At 34.0% G+C, this 26,604-nt stretch overlaps 1 protein-coding gene across 2 annotated transcripts in view; it reads right to left on the bottom strand.

Annotated features, from left to right (window-relative positions):
- Positions 1-2,103: 2,103 nt before the first annotated feature.
- Positions 2,104-26,604, bottom strand: part of LOC106463005 (basic salivary proline-rich protein 1-like) — a 53,013-nt gene continuing 28,512 nt past the window's right edge. Inside the window, exons 5-8 of one of the 2 annotated variants that reach the window (XM_013922971.2) lie at positions 25,186-25,260; positions 12,086-12,669; positions 5,039-5,077; positions 2,104-2,760 (exon numbers count right to left, since the gene is read on the bottom strand). In XM_013922971.2, the coding sequence (XP_013778425.1) occupies positions 2,666-2,760; positions 5,039-5,077; positions 12,086-12,669; positions 25,186-25,260 (793 nt within the window). In that variant the 3' untranslated portion in view covers positions 2,104-2,665. The remainder of the gene's footprint in view (positions 2,761-5,038; positions 5,078-12,085; positions 12,670-25,185; positions 25,261-26,604) is intronic. The other variant, XM_013922972.2, reaches the window with a different exon arrangement.

The raw sequence follows: 26,604 nt of genomic DNA, 5'->3' as shown, positions 1-26,604 counted from the left end.
AAAAAGCGTCACGTTGTTATCACACTAAAAACACGTTAATTCACCATATGCAGTTCTTGACATAGCCAACTGATTTAAGAAATCTATCACCTTACAGCCTAGAATGGCTCCGGACTTCTTTCTGAACATCGAAGTCGTGTTCACTTTTAAGCATACTTTTATAGTAAGAGCAGAGAACCCCTTCCTCCTATTATTATCATCTATGATATATAGTTTTAAAAATGCAAATTCCTACACATTTATAATCCGTACATTCTCAGTATTGACTGTCACATGAATAACATGGTTATTCTGATTGGTTTATGTTGACCTATTAAACTTTTATATCGTTCACGTATCTGGTAAATCCAATACCCTTATCACTGCACTGATACCAGGTTTCTTTATGTAAATTCTCTTATTCTCTTTACATAACAACATTAAGCAAACACAATTATAAAACTTAACTCTTGCAAACTAACAAATTTTGTGGGAAATGAGTCAATTAGTACTCAAAACCTGCCTTGAATAAACTGAACAGTATACAAAATCCCATAGCAACAAAAAGTCTAGTTTGATCAGAGGACGTTAGTTGGACAATTGTAGCTCATTAGTTTACTTCCCTTAATAAACATTTGATACGTGCGTTTTTCCAACACAACGTGTCTTGAAACGTTTAGGTGAAATATGAAACTGTTTAAAACAGGAATGTAGCTTTAAAAACATAACCAGCATAAAGAGCTAGAACTTTCTTGATAAATTTCACCCGAAAGTTTTTCCACAACATAATAATTATACACGTTGTCGCCTATAAACCAGTTTATTATTTACACACAGTTCGTGACATTCCTAGTTGTGTTTGATAACATTTTTTTAAAGAAGTTATACAGCTATCTTTTTCTTCTTCCTATTTTTAATTGAACTATACGATCGTGTTATTTCATAAGAACAAAGCTTTAAGTTTTCCGATAAAAAACGTCGGTCAACAGTACTTTAAGTTGGATATTTAAAACGTATTCCATCCAATATTTAACATTACTGATAGCCACTTGATGTAAAAACGTGCGGGAATCGAATTACTGGACAAGATTTTATCACACGGAAATTAATGCGTTTTACAGCCATATATTAACTGATGGACTCTTCACATCTCTCTGTAATAGGTAACACGACAATGACATATTTTCACACAATTTTCCACTTTTCTTCCTTCGATTTAATCAATGTTGGACACTACGCACAAAATTCTGATTTATGCACTTTCTTCTTATGAGGGTGATGTAAATTAATCTTATGCAGGATCTTACATCATAAACTATAATGGATACAAATATTTTCACCTTTTTTTTTCGTTCTTGAACTTTAACCGATCTATCTATATTGTATATTCATTATGTATTTTTTGATCAGTTCAAAGCTAAAGTTAATCATTTTTCAAACATGTTAAAATCCATAAACAGACATTGTATGGATTATAGTAATTATTTGTTTTTTCACCTATGTTTAAAGTTTCATACTATGTGCATAGACTTATTACCTTACATACACATACAAAACAATTAAGTTTTTGTTCAATTTGTTACTATCAACGTTTTTTAATAGGATGAATAACTAGAAAATATTTTTGTATACAGATGATTTTACTAAGTTTTTTAACTTTCTCATATTGTTACATCATGTTTCAAGAAAAATGTTTACTTGCATGGATTGTTATTTTAAACGAAGAAAAACCATTAGATTCTTGTTTAATTAATCACCATCAATCTATATTTTTTATAAGATGAATAATCCTTGGAAATATCTCTCTATAGAAATGGTTTCACTAATTTTCTTTTTTTTTAGCGTTATCTTACCGTTACACTGTATGCTCAAAGAAAAAGTTTTACTTGCTTCAATTAGATTTTATGCCACACCAATAAAACGGCTCCTTTTAATTTTTCTGTAATAAAATGTCAAGACCCTGCAAACTTTGTACTGGTTTAGTATTAATTTCCTAAACTGTTCTTTTCTTGAATCATTAACTGTCAACCTAAAGACATATTAGTCACCCTTAAATCAAAGTGTTGCCCAAAATAAATGTTGCTTTTCAGATAATATAAATGAGTCCAAACATTTTAATACTGATGACCCGAGGGAAATATATTTTAATAAAAAAAAATCATAGATTTTTCATACTACTTTTAATCCTTCTAGTCACATACAGCAAGTAATTTCTTAAGATTTATCGAAATACACAAAATACAATGATCCAAAAAACATTTAATTTTTCCATTCCTTTGTTGGATTAAAAATACTACCTTTGTCTTTAGTTTTTTTTTTTAAATTGCATTCTTCTCTCTCAATACATTTCACAAAACAACCGTAAACATTATCAAGCCAACAAGACCATGGTTACTTTTCTAACAGTTTCACACAATGATATTAAAAACTTCAATGTCTTTCTAATTTTTCTTTTAAAAGATTGGATGATTAATATATCTATATATGTCATTTTTAAAATGACCAATTCTGGAAAAGCAAATCTGCTTATCTCATTGTGAAGGTCAGTTATTACAGATATGCTCAGAGAAATGATAAAAGGCTTAGAATACTACATATTACTATTACTTGAAGGTGTGCAAAGACAATGAGAAATATAAATCAAAACACGAGTGTACAGGAAGCTGTGATACATCTCTCACCAAACTCAATATTGAGGCGGAGGGGGCCCATAACTAGAGTAACTATCATATCTTGGAGCGTAACTGTTGTAGTCATACTCATTAGCAGCTCTGGATGCACCTGGAAACAAAGTGGCAGTAGAATAATACAAATTATAAAAATATGATAAACCTTTAATAATTCCAAGATCTTTGCCCGGTATACATAATTTAATTTTTTTTATCAATATCTATTTATGCCAATGAATAACTTTAATTTTAATTAGAATAGAACATTAAAAAGATGAGTAATTACTATTCTCAAAGGAAGTAAAAACAGGGGAGAGAAAAACTGTTCTAAAGTTTGAAAATCTTCTTACTTAATAGTAAATATACAATGCATATGATGATTTTTGTTAATTTTCTTTTTTCAGTTGCATTTTCTGGAAATTGAAAGCCATTTTATTTAATGGTAAGTAAAGACAAACAAGCTTTCTTTTCAGCAATACTAATGAAAGTTCCTGTACAGCTAATATTTTGCAAAATCAAATAAATTTATACTATTTAGTCAGAAAATAATTGAGATTTTTAATATTTATTTGCTTGTTATTTTAAATCAAATATATTTGATGGAGGAGAGTTCAACAATTGGCACATTTTTAATCTCTGTTAATAATTTTGAATAAAACACAAAATGGTCCAACATACATGTACTAAATTTTTTAACCTATCAAGTATGTAGTTTTACATCCATTTACAAATATTTAAATTTTAAAAACAAATAAAAAATTTAATATTATCAGTTAAATCACCATTTGTTTCAGTCAACAATAGACTTCAGAATACAATGCAAGGAGATCATCCAATTTTACAAGTGTTTAAAAAACGTGCGTTATATTTATATACAGTACTGGGTGAAAGGCTTAGTCGGTAATGCAAATGACAGATGGATTGTGGTTAATATATTATATTCTCCTTTGATTTCACTCATGGGTTCTTAAAATTATTAAATTCATTCTATATTAAGAGAAAAGCAGAGATTTACTTTACTGAAGTTATTATTATACTCTGCACTGAAACTCACAGTTATTTATAAAATGACGTACCAAATTATTGGGTTTCAACTTATGTATAATTCGTTTTTACACTGTGGCTCAGTTTTCACTGAAATTTATCAATTTGTTGTAACGATTCTGACACATTGAGAACATTAAGATTAATTATAGCTTCCATTTTTAAAAGCAATACATTTTTTTAAATACATTAATATCATACTATTTCAATTACATAAAATGGCTATCTTATATTACACAACAGTAATGTCATGTCACATGACAAAAATTATTTTCACCTCTCATTAGTACATTCTAATCAAAAATGATTCTACCAGTTCCAAGGAAGGTTGAAATATATAACTTCATGCAGTTACCGCTTCAACAGTGACGTAGCAGGTAGCCTTGGCAACAGATAATTATGTGAAAATGACTACCTTATTGATGTGTGCTACTTAAAGTATTGAAAGCTTCTTTTACTTGATGTACTTTATTTATTTTCAGTTTATTCAATGTACTATAGTGTAGTTCACTGAATGTGGATTACAGTTCAGAAATGGTTAAAACAGTGCTAAAGTTTGGTGTGAGTCTACCTGATATGTCATTCTATTGCAACAGTTACCATTTTGATCTTATCAACACACTGTGGCCTGTTTCAGTTGCAGTAGCACACTAAGCATGCAAAACAAGAACTAATAGTGATTATGAGCATGGTTTTACAAACGAACTATCATGTTCAAACATATTAAATGACCTTCAAAGGCTGCTACAACATGAGATATGGGAATGTTAAAGGAAGGGGCTTTTTGTTCTAACTAGCACGAGAAAAGTGCAATTCTACCGCCATGAACCAACAACAACCTACACCTATAGTTTCCTTCAACTGGTTGTAGAGTGAAATGACCTCGTTTCTGACAGAATCACTGATGCAGTGTTCTGATACAGTTAATTTATGGAGATTGTGCTCCTAACCCATCAAGGTCGAAACAACAATTCATCAAGTTGAACAATTACCTGATGTTACACGCCTCTGTGTCCTTTTGTAGTCGTTACAAAAAATTAACATCTGACACTCTGAGTACGTTTGTCACCATTTTATTTCTAACAGCCCTACCCGACAGCTAACAGGCCAGCGAAGGCATTTGACAAACACTGGATACTCACCCTTTCAACATACAAGCAAGCAATCTTAGTTTCTAAAACCGTGAAGGCTGTATACTTCTATTGCTTCTTTTCTTGGTAACAAGTAAACTTGAACCTCTTATGACTGAATATGAGGATGACAAACAAATTACGTATGGTAATATACTTGTGAAAACAGAACTATGACTATTACTTATCGTGCAGCTGAAGCTATTGTAGTCTTACCTGAACTACTCCAGTATGATTCCCCTGCACCAGGAACACCTGAAAAAAGTGTAGAAATAATAAAAAAAATGGCATATTTAGAGTAATTATTGTTGGAATGTTGAGTATGGATAACATGTAGTTTATACATGTCTCCATATTCAAGTAAACATGTAAGCTATATCTAAAAATGAATATTCATAACTCCCCTATCTAAAACAATTAATGCTAATAAGTCCAACATATTTCACACCAATTTCTTTGTTTGTAATTAATAAATCAATCGAAAGTACAAGAACTTAGCCTTGTCCACTAGAAGGCTAAGTGAATTAGATTGTCAAGAAATTAATGTCGTGTTTTGGAACACTTTCATTAACCACTCTCCAAAAAACGTATATCACATATGATAGTTAAATGAACCATCTAAACATCACGTTAGTATAGCTTATATAATGTGTAAAGTTTAGTATACTCTAATCACTTATAGTGATGGCACACGATGAGACACACATTCGACATGTAATGCTGTTTGAGTACAAAAAGGGCAACAACGCCTCTGTAGCCACAAAGAATATCAAATAAGTTTATGGAAATGTTTTAAATGTTTGTAAGTGTGACTTTAGCCTTAAAAACTATGATGTTAGGGGCTGACATGTTGGAATTGATAGTGATGCTGTGAAGACGCTTGTTAGGTCTAACCCAAGGCAACACACTCATGAAATGGCCCTAAAATTGCATGTCTCTCATGAAACAATACATAAACATCTAAGGAATATGGAAAACTCCATAAAGAAAGTGCTTGGGTACCTCACGAATTCTCCAATGATCATAATTGCCAACATGTGAACGTTGCTTCGTCTCTTCTGGTGCGTAATGCACATGAACCATTTTTGGACAGAATTGTCACCAGTGATAAAAAATGGATTCTCTATGCAAATATTAAATGCAAAAAACAATGGCTCAGTCCTAGACAAAAACCACTTCTGCCCCCAAAACCTGGACTCCATCCGCAGAAAGTGATGCTTTGAATTTGGTGGGACATCAAAGGAGTAATTCATTTTGAACTCCTCAATTCACAACCAACTATCAATGCAGAGATCTATAGTCAGCAACTGGAATGTTTAAATCAATCTCTTCATCAGAAATGCCCTTCACTCGCTAATTAGAAAGGTGTTCTTCTTCTCCACAACAATGCACGTCCACATATGGCATGTTTGATGCAACACAAGATTATGGAGTTGGGTTGGGAAGTTCTCCCTCACCCATCATATTCTCCAGATACAACACCATCAGATTACCATTTTTTTCATTTGCTACAACACCATCTTAATTGGAAAACTTGTGCAAATGTGGAAGGTGTTAAAGAGGACACTGACATGTTTTTTGCTTCAAAGCCAAGTGATTTCTTTAATCAGAGCATTAACAACCTGATTGTAAGATGAAAAAGCATCATCGACAAGAATGGAGACTATGTCATGTTGTTTTGATATACAAGTTGTTCGGGTTTTTTCATCTAAAAAAAAGCAATATTACTTTCTTGAAAACCTAATATATTTACCAAGGTGACACTAATCTTTGTAATGTTACTCTGGAGTTGGTTACACGTTGATCAGGTTTGGGCAAAATGGAAAGCTACAGTAACAATGTATGTTTAACTTACAATATATTATCAGAGGAATAATCAAAATTTAATGGATTGCTTTTGATAATAACTTGGTCATGTAAGTGCAGAAGGTACATTCGCTATCCAGTTAATATGGATAAAACTACTTCGTAGACAGTTTTTGTACTAGTTTTATGTACACCTGAAATTTTCCTTGTGTATTTTTGTTGTAATTTGTGTCATAATTCTAATACAGTTTATATACATTCTTGAACTGTTTAATGAACCATCATTTCACTCAGAAACAAGAGCTTTAGGATATGAAAAACTATCATTGTGTGTTTAGATCTAATGCCAAATAAACATCTAGCAAAAACAAGTCAATTGGACATCTTTTGTCAAATTCCTATTATTTTCCATTTCTGGAAAACATTCAAGTTAAATAAATAACTGTATTCAAGAACATTGATATTCAAAAACTAGCTTTCAAGATGTTTTGTACCCATGTAAGTACAGTGACTATCATAGCACCTTTGCACCATTTAACCCATTTTCTCAGGGTATATAAGTAAGAAAACCCCAAAATATGTTGTATATAAAAATGACTGAAGAGAATAACCCAACAAACACACACCCAATTTGCTAAGAAACCACGTACTGAACGACATTAACAAGGGGAGAGCATAATGAATAGAAAGTATGTAGGAGTCTAAAGCTTGCAGTGGGGGAAATAAAGCTTGTCACTCATAGGACTATTATTCACTCCACTGTAAAATACAGTGTATTCTATTAAACTCATTTGTTAAGTAAACTGTTGTTTCACTAATGTGTTTCTTCACAAGAGTAATCTGAATGCATTTTAGACAGTAAAACATACTAATAAATGACAATGTATACTGTCAAACATCCCTCACCTCCTGGATTTTGAGAAGAAAACCATCAAGATATGAAAAGCAATACGAATGAGTATGACAAGACTAGAATGATTTATTTACCATTGGTTTTTCTATATTCAGATCTACATGAAAAAAAGGATACTGCTATATGTATATATAGCAGAAATATTTATGATTACCATTTCGTTGAAAACACACATTCCAAGTGAAGACAAAAATATAACTGTCTTAACAACTTCTCTTAGAATTCAGAGTTAATATTTGGAGAAGATACAATAAATGTCCCAAATGCACGATTAGAATGTACAGTAGTTCCTAGTGCCTGACACGTGGCATAGTGATATAATACAATATGTGGCAAATACATTAACTAGTATTATTTGATTTCTTGTATTACTTATAAGGTAAAATGCATCACCATGCACAATACAACTTTCTCTGACCAACTAACAAAGAATCACAATTAGTTGGTATTATAGTACAGTAGTAAGAATAAATGGTTCCATGTATAAAGACAGGCATACATGGAACAGTTCAACAAGGGCAACATTTGAAGAATCTTTTTTTTTTCCCCTAGAGCTTGTGTGTAATGTCTTGCAATGGTAGAAAAATCACCATGGATGGTCAAAATATATTGATATATAATGAAATCAGTATCTAATATTTTTCGGTTGCCCACTTCCAAGAAAATCAATACATACAGACACAGAGGAGCGAGCGCATTTGTGGGGATGCGTGAAGTGAAAATGCCTCTACTAAGTACACATTCCTGAAATATTCTTCTATGTCTAATACGCAGTTAAAACACGTACTGTTGTTGAACGAGGAAAACGTTCTTTAATACTAAATATTCCCTCGGGTCAATTATTATCGTCATAACAAGAGCAAAACATCTGAACTTTATCATGTATAATTGTTTGTTTTAGAATTTTGTGCACAGCCACCAAAGAGTTTGTTTGGAGTTAAGCACAAAGCTACACAATGGGCTATCTGTGCTCTTCCCACCATGGGTATCGAAACTCGGTTTCTAGCGTTGCAAGTCCACAGAGATACCGCTGTGCCACTGAAGAGCTAACTGCTAGAATGTAGACTGTGAAGTTTTGATCTAACATTTTATGTGCAGCTGTGTATGTTAAAACCTTAACAGTATCTCATTAAACTGCAGCTATTACCTTATTCGTTAGACAAAAATAAGAAGGGGAGTTTCGAGTCTATATAAAATATCTGCAAGTTCCCCAAACTTGATTGGTCAGTAAGTCAATAATGTTTTAAGTTTCAAACTTAACCGACTAGTATCTAATGCATTAACCTTCATAGGTAGGGTAATTTACTACATTTTATATTTGAGCTATCAAGGTTACTTAACTTTGGTTTTATGGGTCGAGGTTGGGAGGTTATATCATTTGTTACCGAATTATGCAGGGGGTAGTATAATTCCGTTACATCATTGCAATATTTATACCCTGTATACATTTATATTCTGTTGTTGGATGTATGACAAATTAAAAAGGTGGATATGATTTATGACGTATAATGTAAATTTTGGTTATCTTGACTTTGTAATTGGTATTGTAAGGTCATACCATGTAATAAATATAAATCGTAGGTCAGCTGTAGTATGGTAACACAATACCTTAAATTAGCCTTTATTAATGTCAGATTGCCAGTTTTCTATTGAAATATTTTAAAACATTGCTAGTATCCCCCCACCGCCACAGATATATGTGACATTAGAAAAGGCCCTTACCCATTATTATTATTGTTCTTAAGCCTTAGGTTAAGGTGCTTGCACAACTACTTTTTACTTACCATTTGAAAACTAACAGAAAAAATGAGCTTATTCCTGGTGTCTAGTGGGTGTTATATCAGCAGGTAAATTCCCCTCCAAGTTTATACGTGTTATAGAGGTTCAGCATGATTGGACTGCATTTATAATTGATTATAATAAAGCAGTAAAAAGTTTTATATTAGCACAAATAAAAAAAAATCATTCTCTTTTCAAAAATAAACACTTATTCGAATGGCAGAAAATGGGGAATGGAAGGGTGCCATGTTGTACATCACATTAGCTAACTCAACAGATATTTTTTAATAAGGATACTGAGTAAATAAAACACAATTGGGGATAAGAAACCATGTTGGCCTGAGAATTTCACGGCAAAAGGTTAACTAAACTCCTGAATGAAAAACAACGCCCATTTCTTTCGTCGACTGGTGTTAACAATTGCTTAAGGGTAAAAGCACATCCTGCGCAAGTGTGAAATTGGCGCCACGCTTTCTGGTTTCACCGTCAACGACCTCTATCAGTGTACACATTTCTTAATCAGCTTCTCTGTACGGGTTGCGTACATATTTACTTATTAAAATGGGGATAGTAGCATTCGACATCAAATGATAGCGAAGATAAATTATACTTTATTAGACAGTTTCACAGGCCTTAAAAACAAATGCAACTATCATTTATATATAAATCACTGTTACTATCAAAGTAATATTTCCTAAACTTGCCACCATGAATGCGTAAAAAACGTACTAAACATTACTTTGAAAAACTTTGTTTTTAACGCCGTGTGTGTTGTTACAAAACTGGGTAATTTCGTAAGATTCTTATACGTGCTTAATTAAAATACAAAACAGAATCTGATTTTTCTTCTTCTGGATACATTGTACTAGGTTTCACATCTATATGATGTTCTACCTACTAGTTTCCCATAATGCTAGTCAAAGTACAACCTGATTAGCTTTGAATTTTCCAAACATTATCGGCAAACAATAAAATAGCTCTCATGCACAACTGGCGCCATCTACTAATAAGTTTGATTAATATCATATTTATTATGAACGAACGTTTTTTCTATAGCTTCGAGGACGTTGTTCCTTAACTGGTAAGTGCAAAGTTGCACAATGGGATCAAACTCCAAGATTTAACGTTGTAAACTCCCAAGCTTACCAGCGAACCACAGGGAGCATGTTGATGGGTTATGCAAATAAAATTAACATTCGTTCAATACCAAGACTCATCAGCAAAAACTTTTGTCTCATCATCCAAACCAACTGACGAGTTTTTAGGTAATGACTTGTGAGAAACAACAAGAGACATCTAAAATACTACTTTCACACGACTCTGGTTTCGAATCGGAAAAATTACGAATGTTGAAAAAATATCTGCCCATTACGTGATTTGTATCACAAATGTTAAGTTCAGTACTTTAAGGCTCTGACACGTCTGACAAACACTGTAAGTTAATTGCTTAGAAGCTAATTTTTGTCACTAAAAGTTGCTTATATTTACATAACTCGTTTTTCTTTTCTAATGCTTACAATACTTAAATAGACAAGTTTTGAAAAAACATGGCATCTATGATACCCATCTCGTGTGTGCTTTAGCACCACATAAAAGTTGTAGTATAAAGAACAGTGAGATGTCATGTCTGCGGGCTGTGCTTGAGACTAACCATTAATAAGAACTTCCGAGTAAAAGAAAAACAGATTAGTTGTGCAACAAAACGTTTACATAAACTTTTATAATAAAATGCGACTAATTCGCCGATATACATTTCTTTAGACTATATTCAGATGCAGTTTTACTGCATTTCCAAACACTGTAACAGCCACATCACAGTGTACGTATTGCTAGACCCACTACATGGTTAAAAATATGTCGAATTACTTTTACAACTAACATACTGTTCCCGCCTTCGTACTGTTTTTAAGTACATCTGAGGTTAAGTCCACCCCTTTTATACATACAGATTACAAGTTGTATTTTTCAAGGTATGAAGCAATCCATAAAACATAAGATTGTAACTTATAGTCTTGACAGAGGTAAAAAAAAAAGACGATTGAGTATTAACATGGTATTCTCTACAATTAATTTATGAGTTACTAAAGACGATCCTATGCATACACGTCACTGCTTTGAATGAAAACATCACAACAAGACAATCTTAATAAGCCGACTCTGTGAAATGCACAATTACCGAACTGAAATACGGGCAGAATGGTATTTAATTTCTTCTCCATTAATGATACAAGTAGTGACTTTTAAAAAGTAAATACTAATTGGTAACTGATTAAAAATTAAGCTGCATAACAAATGCTTATGAATAGTTTTGAATATACTTTAACCAATTCCAGTAATGCTGGTGTACAGTTGCCAATAACCTGACAAAAAAATAAAAATGTTGCTATTTGATAGATTTTTAAAAAATTCCACCTTAGAACACCCCCTCCTTTTTTTACACAGATTTATGTTGCAGTATTTTTTCTTTTCTAATACAAAACAAACAAACTGTAGCTGCTTGACCAAAAACACAAGCCATTGCAAAAGGGGTAGTTTTTGTAGTGGAAGTGTCTCATGTTATATTTTGATAAAAAAATAAAAATTCCTTTTCTAAGATGTTCATTCTGCATGGTATTTTAATAACCATTTATATCTGTTTTTGAAATTTTTATACATATATACAAAACATTAACACAACACACCCCTTTAAAGTAACATATTTTCAATATCAAAACAACTCTTTTTAAAGCTTAATATTATTATTATTGCTATAGAAACATATTCACCTGCACTGGATCCATATCCACTACCTTGTGAATAAGCTGGTGCTGTTGGCTTTGCATAAGGATCTGGTAGCATGGGTCTGGAATGTAGATCTGCTAGTGCATGTCTACTTGAAGGGTCAGGGGCCGGTGGGCGACCATAAGGATCTGGTGGTGCTGGTCTTCCATACTGCTCAGTGTAAGATGAGGGTCTGATATAAGCATCAGCAGGAGGTGCTTGTCTAACTGATGGATCTGATTGAGTATATGGATCCTCAGGTCGTCCATACGAGGATGAAAGAGGTACAGGTCTAGAATAAGAGCCTTGGGGTGGAGCTGGACGCCCATAAGGATCGGGTGGAAGTTGAGATCTGGCATATGGATCTGGCCTAGAATGAGATTCTGACTGTGGATAACCATATGGATCTACAGGAGCATGTCTTTTATATGGATCTTCAGGCTTACTATAAACAGCAACTCTCTGTTCTGGTTGATCATATGCATCTCCAAAGTTACCCATTCCATTGTACGATGAAGATCCTCCATATCCAGATGGATTGTGATAATCAATTCCTTCCATGCCATAATCATTTGGAGAATATTCAGAGCTAGCAAGATACAATTCATTAATTAAACAAGCATACAAAATCATCACATGTGAAGTCATACAATCGTCAAATACCTGAATGATCTGGTAATTACAGGTGTTCTCATATATTTCAATAAACATAATCAGTAAGAGAACAACAAATACCGGTCAAAGCTTTTCATTGTAGAACCCTGCTGGTTTATTATTTTTCATCAATATTCTTTCAGGGTTACCTCACACAGAGGTCCAGAAGTGTGAAAAAATTATATTATGATAGTCGTATGAAAATTACCTTGTTTATAGTTGAAAAGGAAGAGTATATATATTTTCTGTACACAATCTCAAAAAATCAAAATCAGCTTCCTAAGAGGATCCTATAAATAAATGTAACTACTTTAAATCAAGAGATTAAAGCAAGCTAATCCAAACAAACCAAGTGTAGAACACTGTGAAAAGCACAATTACTGAAATACAGGTAGAATGATTTGTCGTTTCTTCTCCAATTACTGATACAACTATTAATGTTTCAAAAATAAATACTGATTGGTGATTGATTAAACACTAAGGTTCGTAAAAAATATTTGGTCTTGAATGTGCTTTACTCATTACCAGTGAACAGTTGCCAATAATATGAAAAAAAATAAAATGACTTGCCAATTGATAGTTTTTAAAAACTTTTCCAACTGAAATATATGTAAAAAAAAAATAGTAGTTCTATATTGTAGTTTTTCTTTTTCCATTTTCAAGATTTCCCATTAGTATCTCTTACAGAGCAAGTTTACACTGAATCTCATGCCCTCAGTGCAGTTATGCCTCACTTTGTTTCAAACAATGTTAATTTCTGTGTAAACAATTTAAGTGTTGACAAGTGATTGTACAGTATATGACTAACAGTGGAACACAGTTCATGTTTGCAACTGTTGACATTTAAGTTGGTTTAAAATGAATCTAATAACATATTTTTATTTCATAATATTTACTAATACTTGAAATATTTTGTGCAAGCCAAATGAATCAGCTAATTGTCAGTTGTTTCTTTTATCTATTATTGTCGTTCATATAGGACTGTTAAATCAAGATATGAATTAATTTCTAAAGTATGATTAGATAATGCCATCTGAACAATTTTTAAAAAACCTCACGGAGATTGAATGTTTCAACTTCATTTTGTTGTGCTAATTCAATTTACACAGAGACACTTAAAGCATTTAATACAGATTAAGTTGAAAAGAGTGTCTCAGTCTCATTTTTTAACCAATGAACTCGCAAGATAGAAACCAAAATCCAGAAGCACAAACTCATTATTATTATTAACCTGGATTTTTGCAACTGTGCAAAAGATTAAGCTTTCTTATAAATATCACATTTCAGCAACTACTGAGGATTTTAAACAATTCTTAAACGTTATAATTTTCCTATACCGAAAATGTATTTCAGATAGGTACTTACTTCCTCTCACATAAATAGCTATTCTGGTTCAGTGCTGCCTTCTATATGCATTTTTTTTACGCATGCCACAAGTTTTTATCTCCCCTCCATTGGAACTGACTAATTCCAATGTGTCTCTCATACAAATCATTCTGCAACAACCCTCTACCAATAAGGGTGCAACATACCATCATTCCGCAAGTAAACCCCACTATTCAGTTGTATCTAACTATCACTTTGAATTTGGCAAGAAATAGAAGCACTGGTTTTCAGTGAGGAGAAAGGGTGGGAAGTGTGTGAAGAGATCGGAAATACATTTTCAGTATAGGAAAATTATAACTTCCGATACTGTACATTATCTCTTCTCATATAAATAACTAGAATCCCATATTGAATAGATGGAGAGTTCAGTGCGAGGGAAGAAAAGAAGGATCCAAAGGACAATCCCTAAAATAAGGCAGTCAGATTCTAAGAACTGATGAGGGAGACCACACCACATCTGAACCAGGTATACTTTTCACCCATCATAGAAAGATGTAGCATACATGGGTAGGAAACAGTGGAGCACATTCAACTGGGAGAGAACTATGGCTGGAAAGTGATCCGAACCATGCAATATTTATGAAACTCAATCCCAGAAATTATAAAAGCAGGTAAAATGAAAAGGATGTGCCCTTAGGTGTAGAGTGACTAGGGTGCAATAGTCTGCACACAGCAAGTCAACTACATCCAAATCACATGCCACTGGGAACAGACATCCACATGGGGGTAGGATGAGGATCATACCGTTGGTATATGAACTACAATCCAAAACCTAGGTCACTGGAAACCGACATCCATGTGGGGGTAGGAAAGAGGATCATAACAGTGGCAAGTCAACTACAATCTGAAACCCAGCCAGAGGGAATCTAGTACTCTCCAATTCATGAACAGGGCAAATGTGAATATGATAAATTGATCTAGGAACCCAACATCCAGTATCGAAAAGATGTCTACATAATGTAAATCATCTCCCTCAAAAGTGAAATTGACCAGAACTACCCCAAGCACATTAACATCCTCAGAATAAAAATCACCAAGAGATAGTGGAAGGGAAAGAACCATAACAATCTGCAATTACCCTCACTATGATCCACAACATTGATGAAGTATAAATGAGGGAAGAATATACACCTCTGTAATACATGTGTGAGGACATATGTTAATTGGTTGTACTCTGTATCCAAAACCAAGCCACTAGGAACTGACATCCATGTGAAGGTAAGATGAGGGATCTCAATCAAAGGGGTAAACTGCAATTTTGATGTCTCACTATTTGATTTTAAGTTTCTTATTGGAGGATATCATGACATCTGCACCAACAGAACACCACTACCCTACTCTCAACTGAATGGTTTTATAATCATTTCTATGTTTCATTAATCCATTCAGGAGGATGCCTTCACCACCCCATTGGTTTGGAACTGGAAAGTGGTAAGGAATCTCAAATTCCACTAGAAGAAAAGGGGAATAAAACGTGGTGGAGAGTCCGGAGGAACAACAATACCTGAAACAGTGAAAAGAGTGACCACAAACCCTATTTTTAAAGGCAAATCATAGCAATTTATTCAATACAAGGCATGGATGGGCAGCTATCCCCTTCTGTTTTACCCATGTAGTCAATGGGTGGGTACGGTCCACGATGGGCAAAGTTATGAAGCAATTCTATTGCAAGGATAAACCTACAAGCAATCTTGTGGAATACCTCATCTCTGCAGTGTGTGTTGCTTGGCCATGGAATTATAATATGCAAGTCAACATGGCTTGACAATGTGGATTTGAACAGTTAAAAAATACCTGGTCAGGCACCACTCGCCACAGAGCAGGATCCACAAAATAAGTAATAATAATAATAATAAAAAGGGAAATAAGGCTGATGAAAATAAAATAAATAATAATAAAAGAAAACTTACCCAGTCAAAGTCTCACTGAAGTCTTAAGAATGGATACAGGCAAAAGACGATAGTCCAAAGAAAAAGAAATCTCAATCCTATGCAAATAGTGAGAGACAAATATATTAGTAATCCATATGCCCAATTGAAGAATTTCCTCCAATAGACAATGAAGATGAGATGCCAGAGAAAAGGTAAGGGGTCATATTTGAAGGGAAGACACATGGAACAAAGTATGGGAGGAAGACGATAAACAGGAATAAGCCAATCGACTCAAAACCAAACCAAATAGGTGAGAGCGGAAGGAGAAAAATCACAAACAGAGGATGGCTGCCAAGGCAATATAACAGCAAAGAGCACATAAGGACATAGAAGTATATCCATATTAGGCCTAGGATAAAGGTGGGAAATGAAAGGAAGAAAAATTGGTGAAAAGGAGGAGTTACCCTCTCTATCTGCCAAAGTTTTGGGGAGGAAAGAATGATCCAGATAAAAGAGAATATATGAAGGATGATAAAGAGTATGTGAAACATTGATGCCAATAAAATCAGACCTCCGAGGTTCACAGGCTAAGAGGAGAAGGAAACAAGTCTTAAGGGAAAGGTGAAACAAAGAGCACGTGGAAAGTGGTTTGAATGGAGGCAAAGTGAGGCAGTGAAGGATCACATTAACATCAGAGTCTGGAAAGACAGCCTGCCATGGTGGACGATGAATTTGGAAGGAATGCATCAACAGGTAAACTGTAGGTGAAATAAATACCCTAGCGTATCAGGAAAAACGAAAGGTGTGGGACAAGGCAGCCCAATAACCTGAGATGGAGGAGACAGAAGACCCCTGATCTAAAAGCCAAGTAAGAAAATCCACAATATGAGAAACAGTGGGTCAATCAGTGTAAAACCTTCAACCCAGAGACCAAAGGCGGAAAACTTTCCATTTATGCTAATAAACTTCCATGGAGGAAGGGCAAATGGAACGAGCCAGAAATGAAGCTAGTCGTCGAGACAAGCCGGATCTCTTTAACAAGGACCAGATAAAAAAAAAAGGCATGAAGGGAAGATGAAACACTGATTACTGAGGTTGATGAAGAAGGGAGGGAGACAGGAGAAGAGGTAACATAAGAGTAAATTGGAGTTGGAAAAGTCGCGAAAACCATGACTGAGCCGGCCAGTAAGGAGCAATCAGAAGGACTTGACATGGAGTGGTATGGATGATCGAAATCACCAGGTTGAATGGGAGGATAAACATATATGTATTTGTTGGTTCAATCCAGACTGAAAGCATCAACAGCCAGAGCAAGAGGATGAGGACTGGAGACCAAAACAGAGGGAATATGTGGATGTGGCAAAAGCTAGTGGAAAACAAACAGGATCAGAAACCACTCCATTAGATAGCTTTTGTCTGGATGGGAAAGCTGATCCAGAATAAGATTGAAAGTGCCTAGAACACGACACACAATGATATGAATGTCTTAAATGTGGGCCCCCAAAAAAATCCAATGTATGAATACAGAGGGATTGAGAATGGGTGCCACCCTGGTGATTGAGATAAGCAACCACTATAGAATTGTTGGAATGGATCATTACCAGCCGATTTCTGGCCAGATGGAGAAAATAAACCAAAGCCTGACATAAAGTGAGAAGCTTCAGTATGTTGATATGATAGGACCTATCGACATCCCCCATTCATGAAGAGATGCATCCGTGAAAATGTGTAAAATGTATGAAGAGGAGGACACCGACATGTGAATCTTGTCCAACCACCATTGCAGATCGACTAGGGTAGGAGGAAGGGTAATAAGAGCCTGCAAAGGATCCCATGCAAGATTCCACCAGTGTTGAAGAGCCCGCTGAAGAGCATGCATGTAAGCACAATCGAAAGGGATAAGGACTGCCATGGAAGACTAAATTCCCTAAAGTGATAGAACCTCACAAGCTATAATAGCAGGAGCAGTAAGAGCATGCAGAAATGAAAGCTACATAGAAAGAAGTCAAAGAGGAGAAGGTTCGGCCCAACTGAGATGGGTGTTAAAACAAACACCCAAATGAACAAGATATTGGGTAGGTTGAAGGAATGACTTCTCCAATTTCATTAACCAGCCCACTCAAGCTGCCTCCAGGAACAGCTGATGAGTGTGACGGGTGGACTCCTGTTCAGAAAGAGTTAACAGTAGCCAGCCAATCATATATCATCAAATGATGAAAGCTCAACCCAAGAGCATGTAGGTGACAAGCAAATGCTCTGATCACCCGAGAAAAAACATACAGGGCCAAAGCAAGCACGAAGGGCAGTGTGTGAAACTGATAGACCACTCCGAGGATGAACAAACCGAGGATATGATTATGACTGACAAGATATTGGGACATGCAAGTAAGCATTCACAACATCCATCTTAGTCATCCACAAACCTAGAGAAAAAGTGCACCTAAGGGTGAGAAACGATACCACGGTAAAATGGGGAAGACTGAGAAATTGAATGAGGCAGAACAAATCTGTTACAGGTATCCAGCTTCCTTGGAGACAACAAACAGCCTGGAATAAAAACCTCGAGGAAGATGATGAATGGGTTCAATGGCCTGTTGAGATAAAAGGTCTTGAACCACCTCTGATAAACGATGACAGGTGATAAGATCCCGAGGCATAGAGAAGGAAATGGGTACCCCAGATAAAGGAGAGGGAGGGAGAAATTGGAGGACATGTCCCTCTGATAAAACCCGAATAACATACTGATCTGTGGTGAAAGATTTCCAAAGGGGAACAAATTTGCACAATCGAGTTCCCACCAGACCAGAACCCACTGGGTAGTCACCAGTACTGTTGGTGCCATACCCATCAATGTTGCATAAAACAATGAGATGAGGAATCCCTGAGGGAGGAACAGGTGAGAGCTGAGAAGGACTAGGACAGGAATAGGGGCTTGTCGTGACTCTGACAGTGATAATATTGCATACCTGAGAAATCATTTCTAAAAATGCCGTATTACGCCTAGCTTATTCTGCATGTTGATCATAGGAAGACACGGAAAAATCTGGTGGTGGAAAAAGGCTATCAACATCTTCATCAGCCCGAACAAGTTCGGCTTGTTCAAGAGGAAGTGTGGCAAATGCAGGAGAAGGTGGTTGACCCACATAATGATCAATCTCTCCACAGATAATCCCTGATAAATCCAACAGCGGGTCATCACTACCTGTATCCTGTGAAAGAGTGCTTGTAGGAGGTATGATACTCAAAGTGGTAACATGAACCTCAGAATTCTTTTCAGATGTGAGAGAAAAATAATTATAAAGACTGGGAATTAAGTTAAAGTAAAAGCTGTCTTCAATACAACGAAAAAAAATTTACTAGCACGAAGCACACAAAAACCACCAAAGAAAAAAAAAATGTCTGAAAAGGAGTACTACCAAATGAGAAGTGATAGTTTGGTAGAATTGAATAGATGGAGTCACAGATGTAATGAGAGAGTGTCGTACTCTTATTGGTGGAGGGTTGTCGCATGATGATTTGCATGAGAGATGCATTAGAATTAGTCAATTCCAATGTAGGAGAGGAAAAAGCTTGTGGCATGAGTAAAAAATTTGTTTTGCAAATAGAGAGCAGCATTGAACGAGGATAGCTATTCATGTGAGAAGAGGTAATGTACTGTATCAGAAAATGAAGTTATGCTACAACCTACAAGTTCTACATGTGTCCATTATTTAATGTTGTAATCAATTATAATATTTTATTTCAATGAAATATTAATGCAAACTTACAGTCACATCTTTCTAAATGTTCTGTTCAACCACAGTACAGATTTGCTTGAAGCACTGACTAGGAAATGATTAATTAATTTTTTCTATGCTCAATCACTTCTCTAAAATTGAAGATTATTCATATTAACGACAGCTGTAATGATGCTGATTGAAAACTCACAGCAAATTCAGTACAATATTTTATTTGAATCTAAACGTGTAGTAAGACACGAGAGATTTTGTGTACTGAAAGGTCATATAATACTAAAACAAGATATTAAGTTAGGGAGCTGTATTTTCTTTGTGTGTATGGTAGAACATTATTACATATTACTGAAGATAATCCTGTTTTATTAGAGCACAGTGTATGCCATGGTTGTTAGTCAATAATATTTGAATTGGAGTAAATTTGTTAACTTTTTGTAAATATTTTTTTCATTAATTGTTCAAACATATCTTTTAAGAATACAACAGTCCACTCATAGCCAATTTTCCTTCTATGTTTCTTGTTACTGCCCACACTATGTGTATGCTTTAAAAACAGCTGTAGTACTCAAACACCTGTATGATATTTTCACTCAATATTTCAATTATCACAATAGTGATAAAATATAGTGTCAGAAATAATTGAACATGATAAAAAGAAATGCAAAGTAAAAGTGATGAATACAAGGCTGAAAAGTACTGAATTTCAAACTCCATATCAACTTCACATTTCCTTTTGAACCATATTTCATGTTTTACCCACATCAAGCAAATGCAAGTTTGAGTGAAAATACTTACAAACTTACCTGAAATATAGTTAACTGTTAGTGCTTTATCTCATAGATTTAATACAAAGCTCTATAATGGACTATATATATATATATATATATATATGTATATATATTATGCTTATCCATTTCAGGAAACAAACCAAAAATTTTACATTACAAACACTCAAGCTTACCATTAAGATGCTGATGATATATTTACGAAGTATATATGTATGATAAAAAAACAATTAACAATACAACATTATTCAGTGATTATCCAAGTGGCAGTGGATCAAATCAGTTTGCTGTTTCACAACAATAAAAATCACAGAATAAGCATATATGTTTAATTAAGCCTAAGAGAAACATTTGTAAACAGTGTACCTTAAGAGTGATAGGATATTACTACTTTGTTTCATTGTGGCTAACTCAGCAGTGTATATATTCAAGGATATTTTGGTAAACATAAATTCCATCATTCCAGGCTCTAAAAAACCACAATCAACGATAAGCAAGGCTCTAAACACCACAATCAAAAATTAGCAAGTCTCAGAACACTTTAACACAAATGAGCAAGGCTGTAATTACACCATATTTAAAGATAAATAAAGCTCTAATCACCAACATTAAATATAAGCAAGGCTATAAACATCTCCATAAAACATAAAGGCTCCAAACATCACCAAACATATGCAAGGCTCTAAAACCCATAAATAAAGATAAACACTTATTATGGGCATAATGTTGCGAGATATCTCTAAACCAAATAAAGAAATCACAATAAGCAATTGATTAGAACAGAAATTACAAATGCTAAGTACATATGAACAAATTTTAATTTATTCTATTGATCCAACTCCTTGAACATTAAATGCACACATATAAAAATTTTTAAATAAAAAAATTAGGAAGTAGGAATGGGAGCACCAAAAGTAAGGAAATAAGGTAGGAATGGACGAGTAACATAAGAACATTTGTTGGTTTTTGACATGGCTCAACCTCAAGGTGGGTGTGGCCATTGTTCCACCCATTCCTGTTTAGTGTGCTTTTTGTAACTTGGTAATTGTTCAAACTAAATTAAAAGTGTATATAGCTAAGTTTCTCTGTTGTGAACATTGTTTCAGCAACCATCTACAGATACGTGTATGTAATCAAATTACGTGACTCTAACAAAATGCATGACATCATAAGGGGGACATCTGATGTCAGAAGTGAGACATGAAGCTACAATAGTCATACTTTGCTTATGGGATACATTATAGCTATCTGACTGGTATGGGGTGGACCAAAAGAATAGCATCAAAACTGCAGATTTTTGACATTTTTAAATTTGTTGAGTATTTAGAAAGAATTAGCTTTTGAAAAACTCTATTCAAGTATATAATTGAATCAAAGTTCAAAGTAAAACATGAAGGGAATGGTCAGAATGATGGCCACACCCACTTTGAGGTTACACCGTGTCAAAAACTATCAAGTGTTGTAATGTTATACTGCCCATTCGTACCTCGTTTCCTTACATTTTGGTGATTCCATTTCTCTACTTCCTAATTTTTTTATTTAAAAATTTTTCCCACTTCTCTCATAGCTTTTCTTGGTGCTAAGTCTCGAGAGTGACTGGGCTCTAGGCTTATCCTTCTCGTAGCTTTTCTTAGAGCTATCTCTCAACATATCCTGGCTTTTTCTAATATTTTTGCTATAGTTTTTCTTCCATCTAGCCAGGGTGAAAGCATTTTCTTTGGTTGGATTAATGGCTAAGGCTTTTTTCACATATTCCGCATTACTGTTTCTAACTTTATCTCTATTCTTGTAGTAATGCTCTCTTCACTGGGACAAAGACTTTTTAAGGTTATCAACATAAGGTTTTGTCTTTTTCTCTCCTTTTGTTCCCTCGAAAGGCATATTTTAAAAATTACATTGTTTCAAGTACAACCTTAGAAGTCAATAGGTCATACCTAGTTTGAAAACAATGCAAAGGCAAATTATACAACTTATCGTTTTTGTTTTCTGTCCAGAGCACTTGGGTAAAGCTGTGTCAGACTTCAGCAGTGGTAGCATTCATCCTCAAATAGGAGACTCGCATCTTAGGTGCAGACAGCTATCAGAGAATTGCTTTGTCCAACACAGAACTCTCGAGTCAAATGTGTAGAACTGAAAACTTCGCTTTCAAAGGTTAGATCATAGTTAGAAACTAGATCTAGAGAATTTACATAGTCCATATTTTTTATCCAGCTGATACAACTGCAGGCTGATCGCATAGTGCATGCACATGAGCAATCATACACCTGCACATGATATAAGGGCAGGTTGTTACTTGGCAACTCATAGACCTTGCTCATAATAATAGAATATGGCTACTAGTGTATTGGTAGCTCATTAGTAGTGTTGCAAAATGGTTATTGTTATCACTAAGGGTATAAGTAAAACTAAGAAAAATTTAAGGTACCATAATTCAATCATATGCATTTAGATTTGCATAAGCTGAAGGCAGGAGAGAACTACACCTTTCCAACAACATAAGGCAGTCAGATATTCACATTGACAAATTTATGGTTTTGTGAAATTTTTGTTTTACTCTACCAACTTCCTCAAGTGCTTTGGTGGCTTATTACTCTGCAGTTGGTTTGTTTACTACTCAACAGTGTGTGTGAAGTGCTTATTAAGTTTTGTTTACATGATGTTTGCAGTGCGTTTGAGTTTTTAATTTGTATTGCACATATTCCACATCTGGCCAATCCTACTGTACTTATGATAAATCTAGCACTAAAATCTTAAGAAATAACATTTTATTTTTTGCTAACTTCTTTACCAAATTTTGGTCTTTGATGTTTTCAGAAATAATTAGCATTTAGAGATGTTCTTATATCAAAAATATTTTCACCGACAACTACTATTGCAACATATCACACCTACAGTCACAACTTAGGCTTCATTCATTTTTTTGGAATGTCCACACATCTCAACAGCTATCCAGTGTGTACAAATGAACTTTCAGTGACTTGTGTAGTGAAGATGAATAAGTAATTTCATAAATAAAACATCTTATTTGCAAGGTTTATATTATGTAGTGAAGTACTTATGATTCTCTACCAAAAGGTCTAGGCTTAAAAGTAAAATAAACAAAAGGACAAAAACATTTTTATTCTCTAAATATACATACATATATAGCTAATAATTTCAAAAATAGTAAAATGGAAGATAATGTCTGTATGTTTAGGTGTTCATAACTAAATGCTAGAGCTTTCAAGAACATTGAGATACATAAACACTCTCAACTTGGATAGCCTAAAAGTTAGAATTAGTTTGTCAGCTACAGTGCAATTAATTTGGTTGAATCCTTTAGATTCAGAAGCACTTATGTATAATAAGAATTTTTTATATTTTATAAAGGGAAGTAGGGATTGATATATATGTAACCTAGCTAGCTATAGTAATACAGAAAGTTTTCAAGCTACAAGTAATTGAAACAAGTTGAGTTACTTAAGATTTAAATTTTTTTTTACCTGTACTGTAATTATGTTAGTCCAAGCCAAAGTAGGGATAATTTTTTTTCAATTTTAAGTAAGTCAGTTTTTGAAGTTTGACGTTCTTGTTTCAATACTTTTTGTATCATTTAAACTTCCTACATTACTATAGCTACCTATGTTATGTATATATATCGATCCCTACTTGTCTTTATAAAATTGAAAATTTTTTTATCATACTTGTATGTTCCTTTTTATTTGCTATATTTTAGTGTGCCGGCAATACCAAGTGTGCGGCACAGGTATACTCAATTCAATTTTATTACTGATCAGGATCTCTACCAACCTAATTGTAAATCTAATTATATGTCCAGAGTAGTCCATCATCCATTATGTATATATATAATAGCATCCTTTTTGGTACAAGAAAGGAATCATTGGAACCCCAAAGAATTAGAGTGATAAGGCATCATTTTTTCTGTATGCTTGTCTGGGAAAGTCACTTACTTACTTAGATATAAAATGTCGAAATAGTGAAATTTTGATTCACACCATAAACACATATATAGAAATTTAGGCAACTTTATAAATACAATAAGCCTTAGTTTTGCTCAGCCAATACTGTGAAATAGTCATTATTAATATTCCGACATTTTAAAGGTGGTTTTAAATATGTAATTTTTATGGCCACCATCTTGTTCCATCGCGATCCCTACTATTAAGGACTACCATACTTAATGATTAACCTGTAATTACTACATCAAACTCAATTAGTGTATCAACTGTTTAAAATTGACCTTTCTTTTCTCCTAAACTTAACTATTTGGTTAAGTTTTAGTTACATCCATACAAATATTTTACATGTATAATAGGAAAACATTCTGGAAATTCTTCATAGGCATATTAAACAAATATTTTACAGTTCTTAAATGTAAAAAGTTCTGATAGCATTACGGTTGTCATCAAATGTTTTTTCACTCAGTATAGGCTGAACATTTCTCTGCATTGTGTTAGCCAGAAATGAATCTGAAAAATGATTCAACATTAAATTCTGTCTTTATCCAAAACTCCTTCTAACAACCCCAAAATACAAGAAATGTTACTGTCAAATGCAACTGAAGATCCCAAAATCTAAACTCTTCTTTAAACAGGATTATTTTTAACATTCTGACAAACATCTGTAATGTTTTTAAGAAACCCAAGACAATAAAAAACAAACAAAAAAACCTTACCCTGCACTGCAATGAACCGGGATCCTCTTTGAAGGATAGATTTCTCTTGGCTCTTCATGACCTGGTGGGCCAAAACTATTAACAGAAGACAATTGGTTTAGGGGTTATATTATAGAGCTTTATTTTAACATGTTATAAAAATTCAGGAAAAAACTATGATAATAAGATAGCAGCTGTAGCATTTTGCAAATTAGATATTATATAGGCCTCAGGACTTTGTTTATAAAAAAAAGATTCAAGGCAGTGCAGGGTTTGTTGAGCCATTTTAAAATAATGTCTGCCAGGTGTTGTAAGGATATTACCTGTTTGAAAAAAACTCCTAAAAAACTTAGTTAATTTCTTCTATTGACAATTTCAGTGTTTTATTTTCACTAGTTCAGGATTTGTGGATAATTGAAATATAAATACATAAAAGTCAGTAAGCATCAGAAAACTGAAATAATACCATTACAACATTAATTTAATTACAGATTAATTACTCATCCTGAAATATGGATATAAGCAACACACAAACAAAAGAATAATGAACAAAAAAAAGGCAAGAAAACATCTACAAAAGTAAGTTTTGAACATAACTGATGCTATTTACCAACAGACAAAACAAAAACAACATTTTTTGTTTGGGCTTATCACGTAGTTAAAATCACTACTAGTAAAAACAAAGCACACAAAGAAAATACATAAATACTTAATTCATGAAGAAATGTATTACAGAGTAAGATGCTGAATAACTTTGAATAATGTTAAATTCCAGAAAATTAATAATTTATCAGTCCACAGGACTTTGCTCATGAGAATATTGTTTGTTGTACTATGAATTACATTTGAAAAATCAGGCAAAACTGAGATGAATCTAGAATGCACGAAAAATATACTGAAAAGAAATATAGTATTGGTGAAGTAATACAGCATCTCATTAACTGGAGAATGATCATTACTGCAACTTCATCTAATGTTGTGTGATGAAACATAAAATCACCTTTCATTTCTTAGACAATAATGCTGCGTATCTGCTGGTTTGTTAATTTCCCGTAGAAATCCTTTCCGAGAAACTTCAGCGATACAAGTCCTTTCTTAATTAAAACTAGTTTATTCTTTCTTGATACAACTTTGCAATACACGGAATTTCCATAGTCAATACGTTTGCAATCTCGATAACAAAACACACACTTTATATTACCGTCACTACCGCTCGCTTGACTCAATTATCTGTCTCTATATCTATCTATCTGCAATTATGTCTCCGCTTTATTTGCCGGGCTTATATACTAAAAATGAGGTGCCTGGAACAGACTAGACTTGCCAGGAAAAGTCATGATCCTTCTAGAAACTCCAGCGCGAATGCTTCCAGCGTCGCGTGACTTCCGCTGCCGTAACAATAATATTTTGGTAACTCATTCTTAGCTACCACTTGGATTT

The sequence above is a fragment of the Limulus polyphemus genome, unplaced genomic scaffold, assembly GCF_000517525.1.
Source record: "Limulus polyphemus unplaced genomic scaffold, Limulus_polyphemus-2.1.2 Scaffold1298, whole genome shotgun sequence".
In the NCBI taxonomy this organism is placed as follows: domain Eukaryota; kingdom Metazoa; phylum Arthropoda; class Merostomata; order Xiphosura; family Limulidae; genus Limulus; species Limulus polyphemus.
The sequence above is the reverse complement of the archived record's forward strand: the minus strand, read 5'-3'. Positions and strand labels throughout refer to the sequence as shown.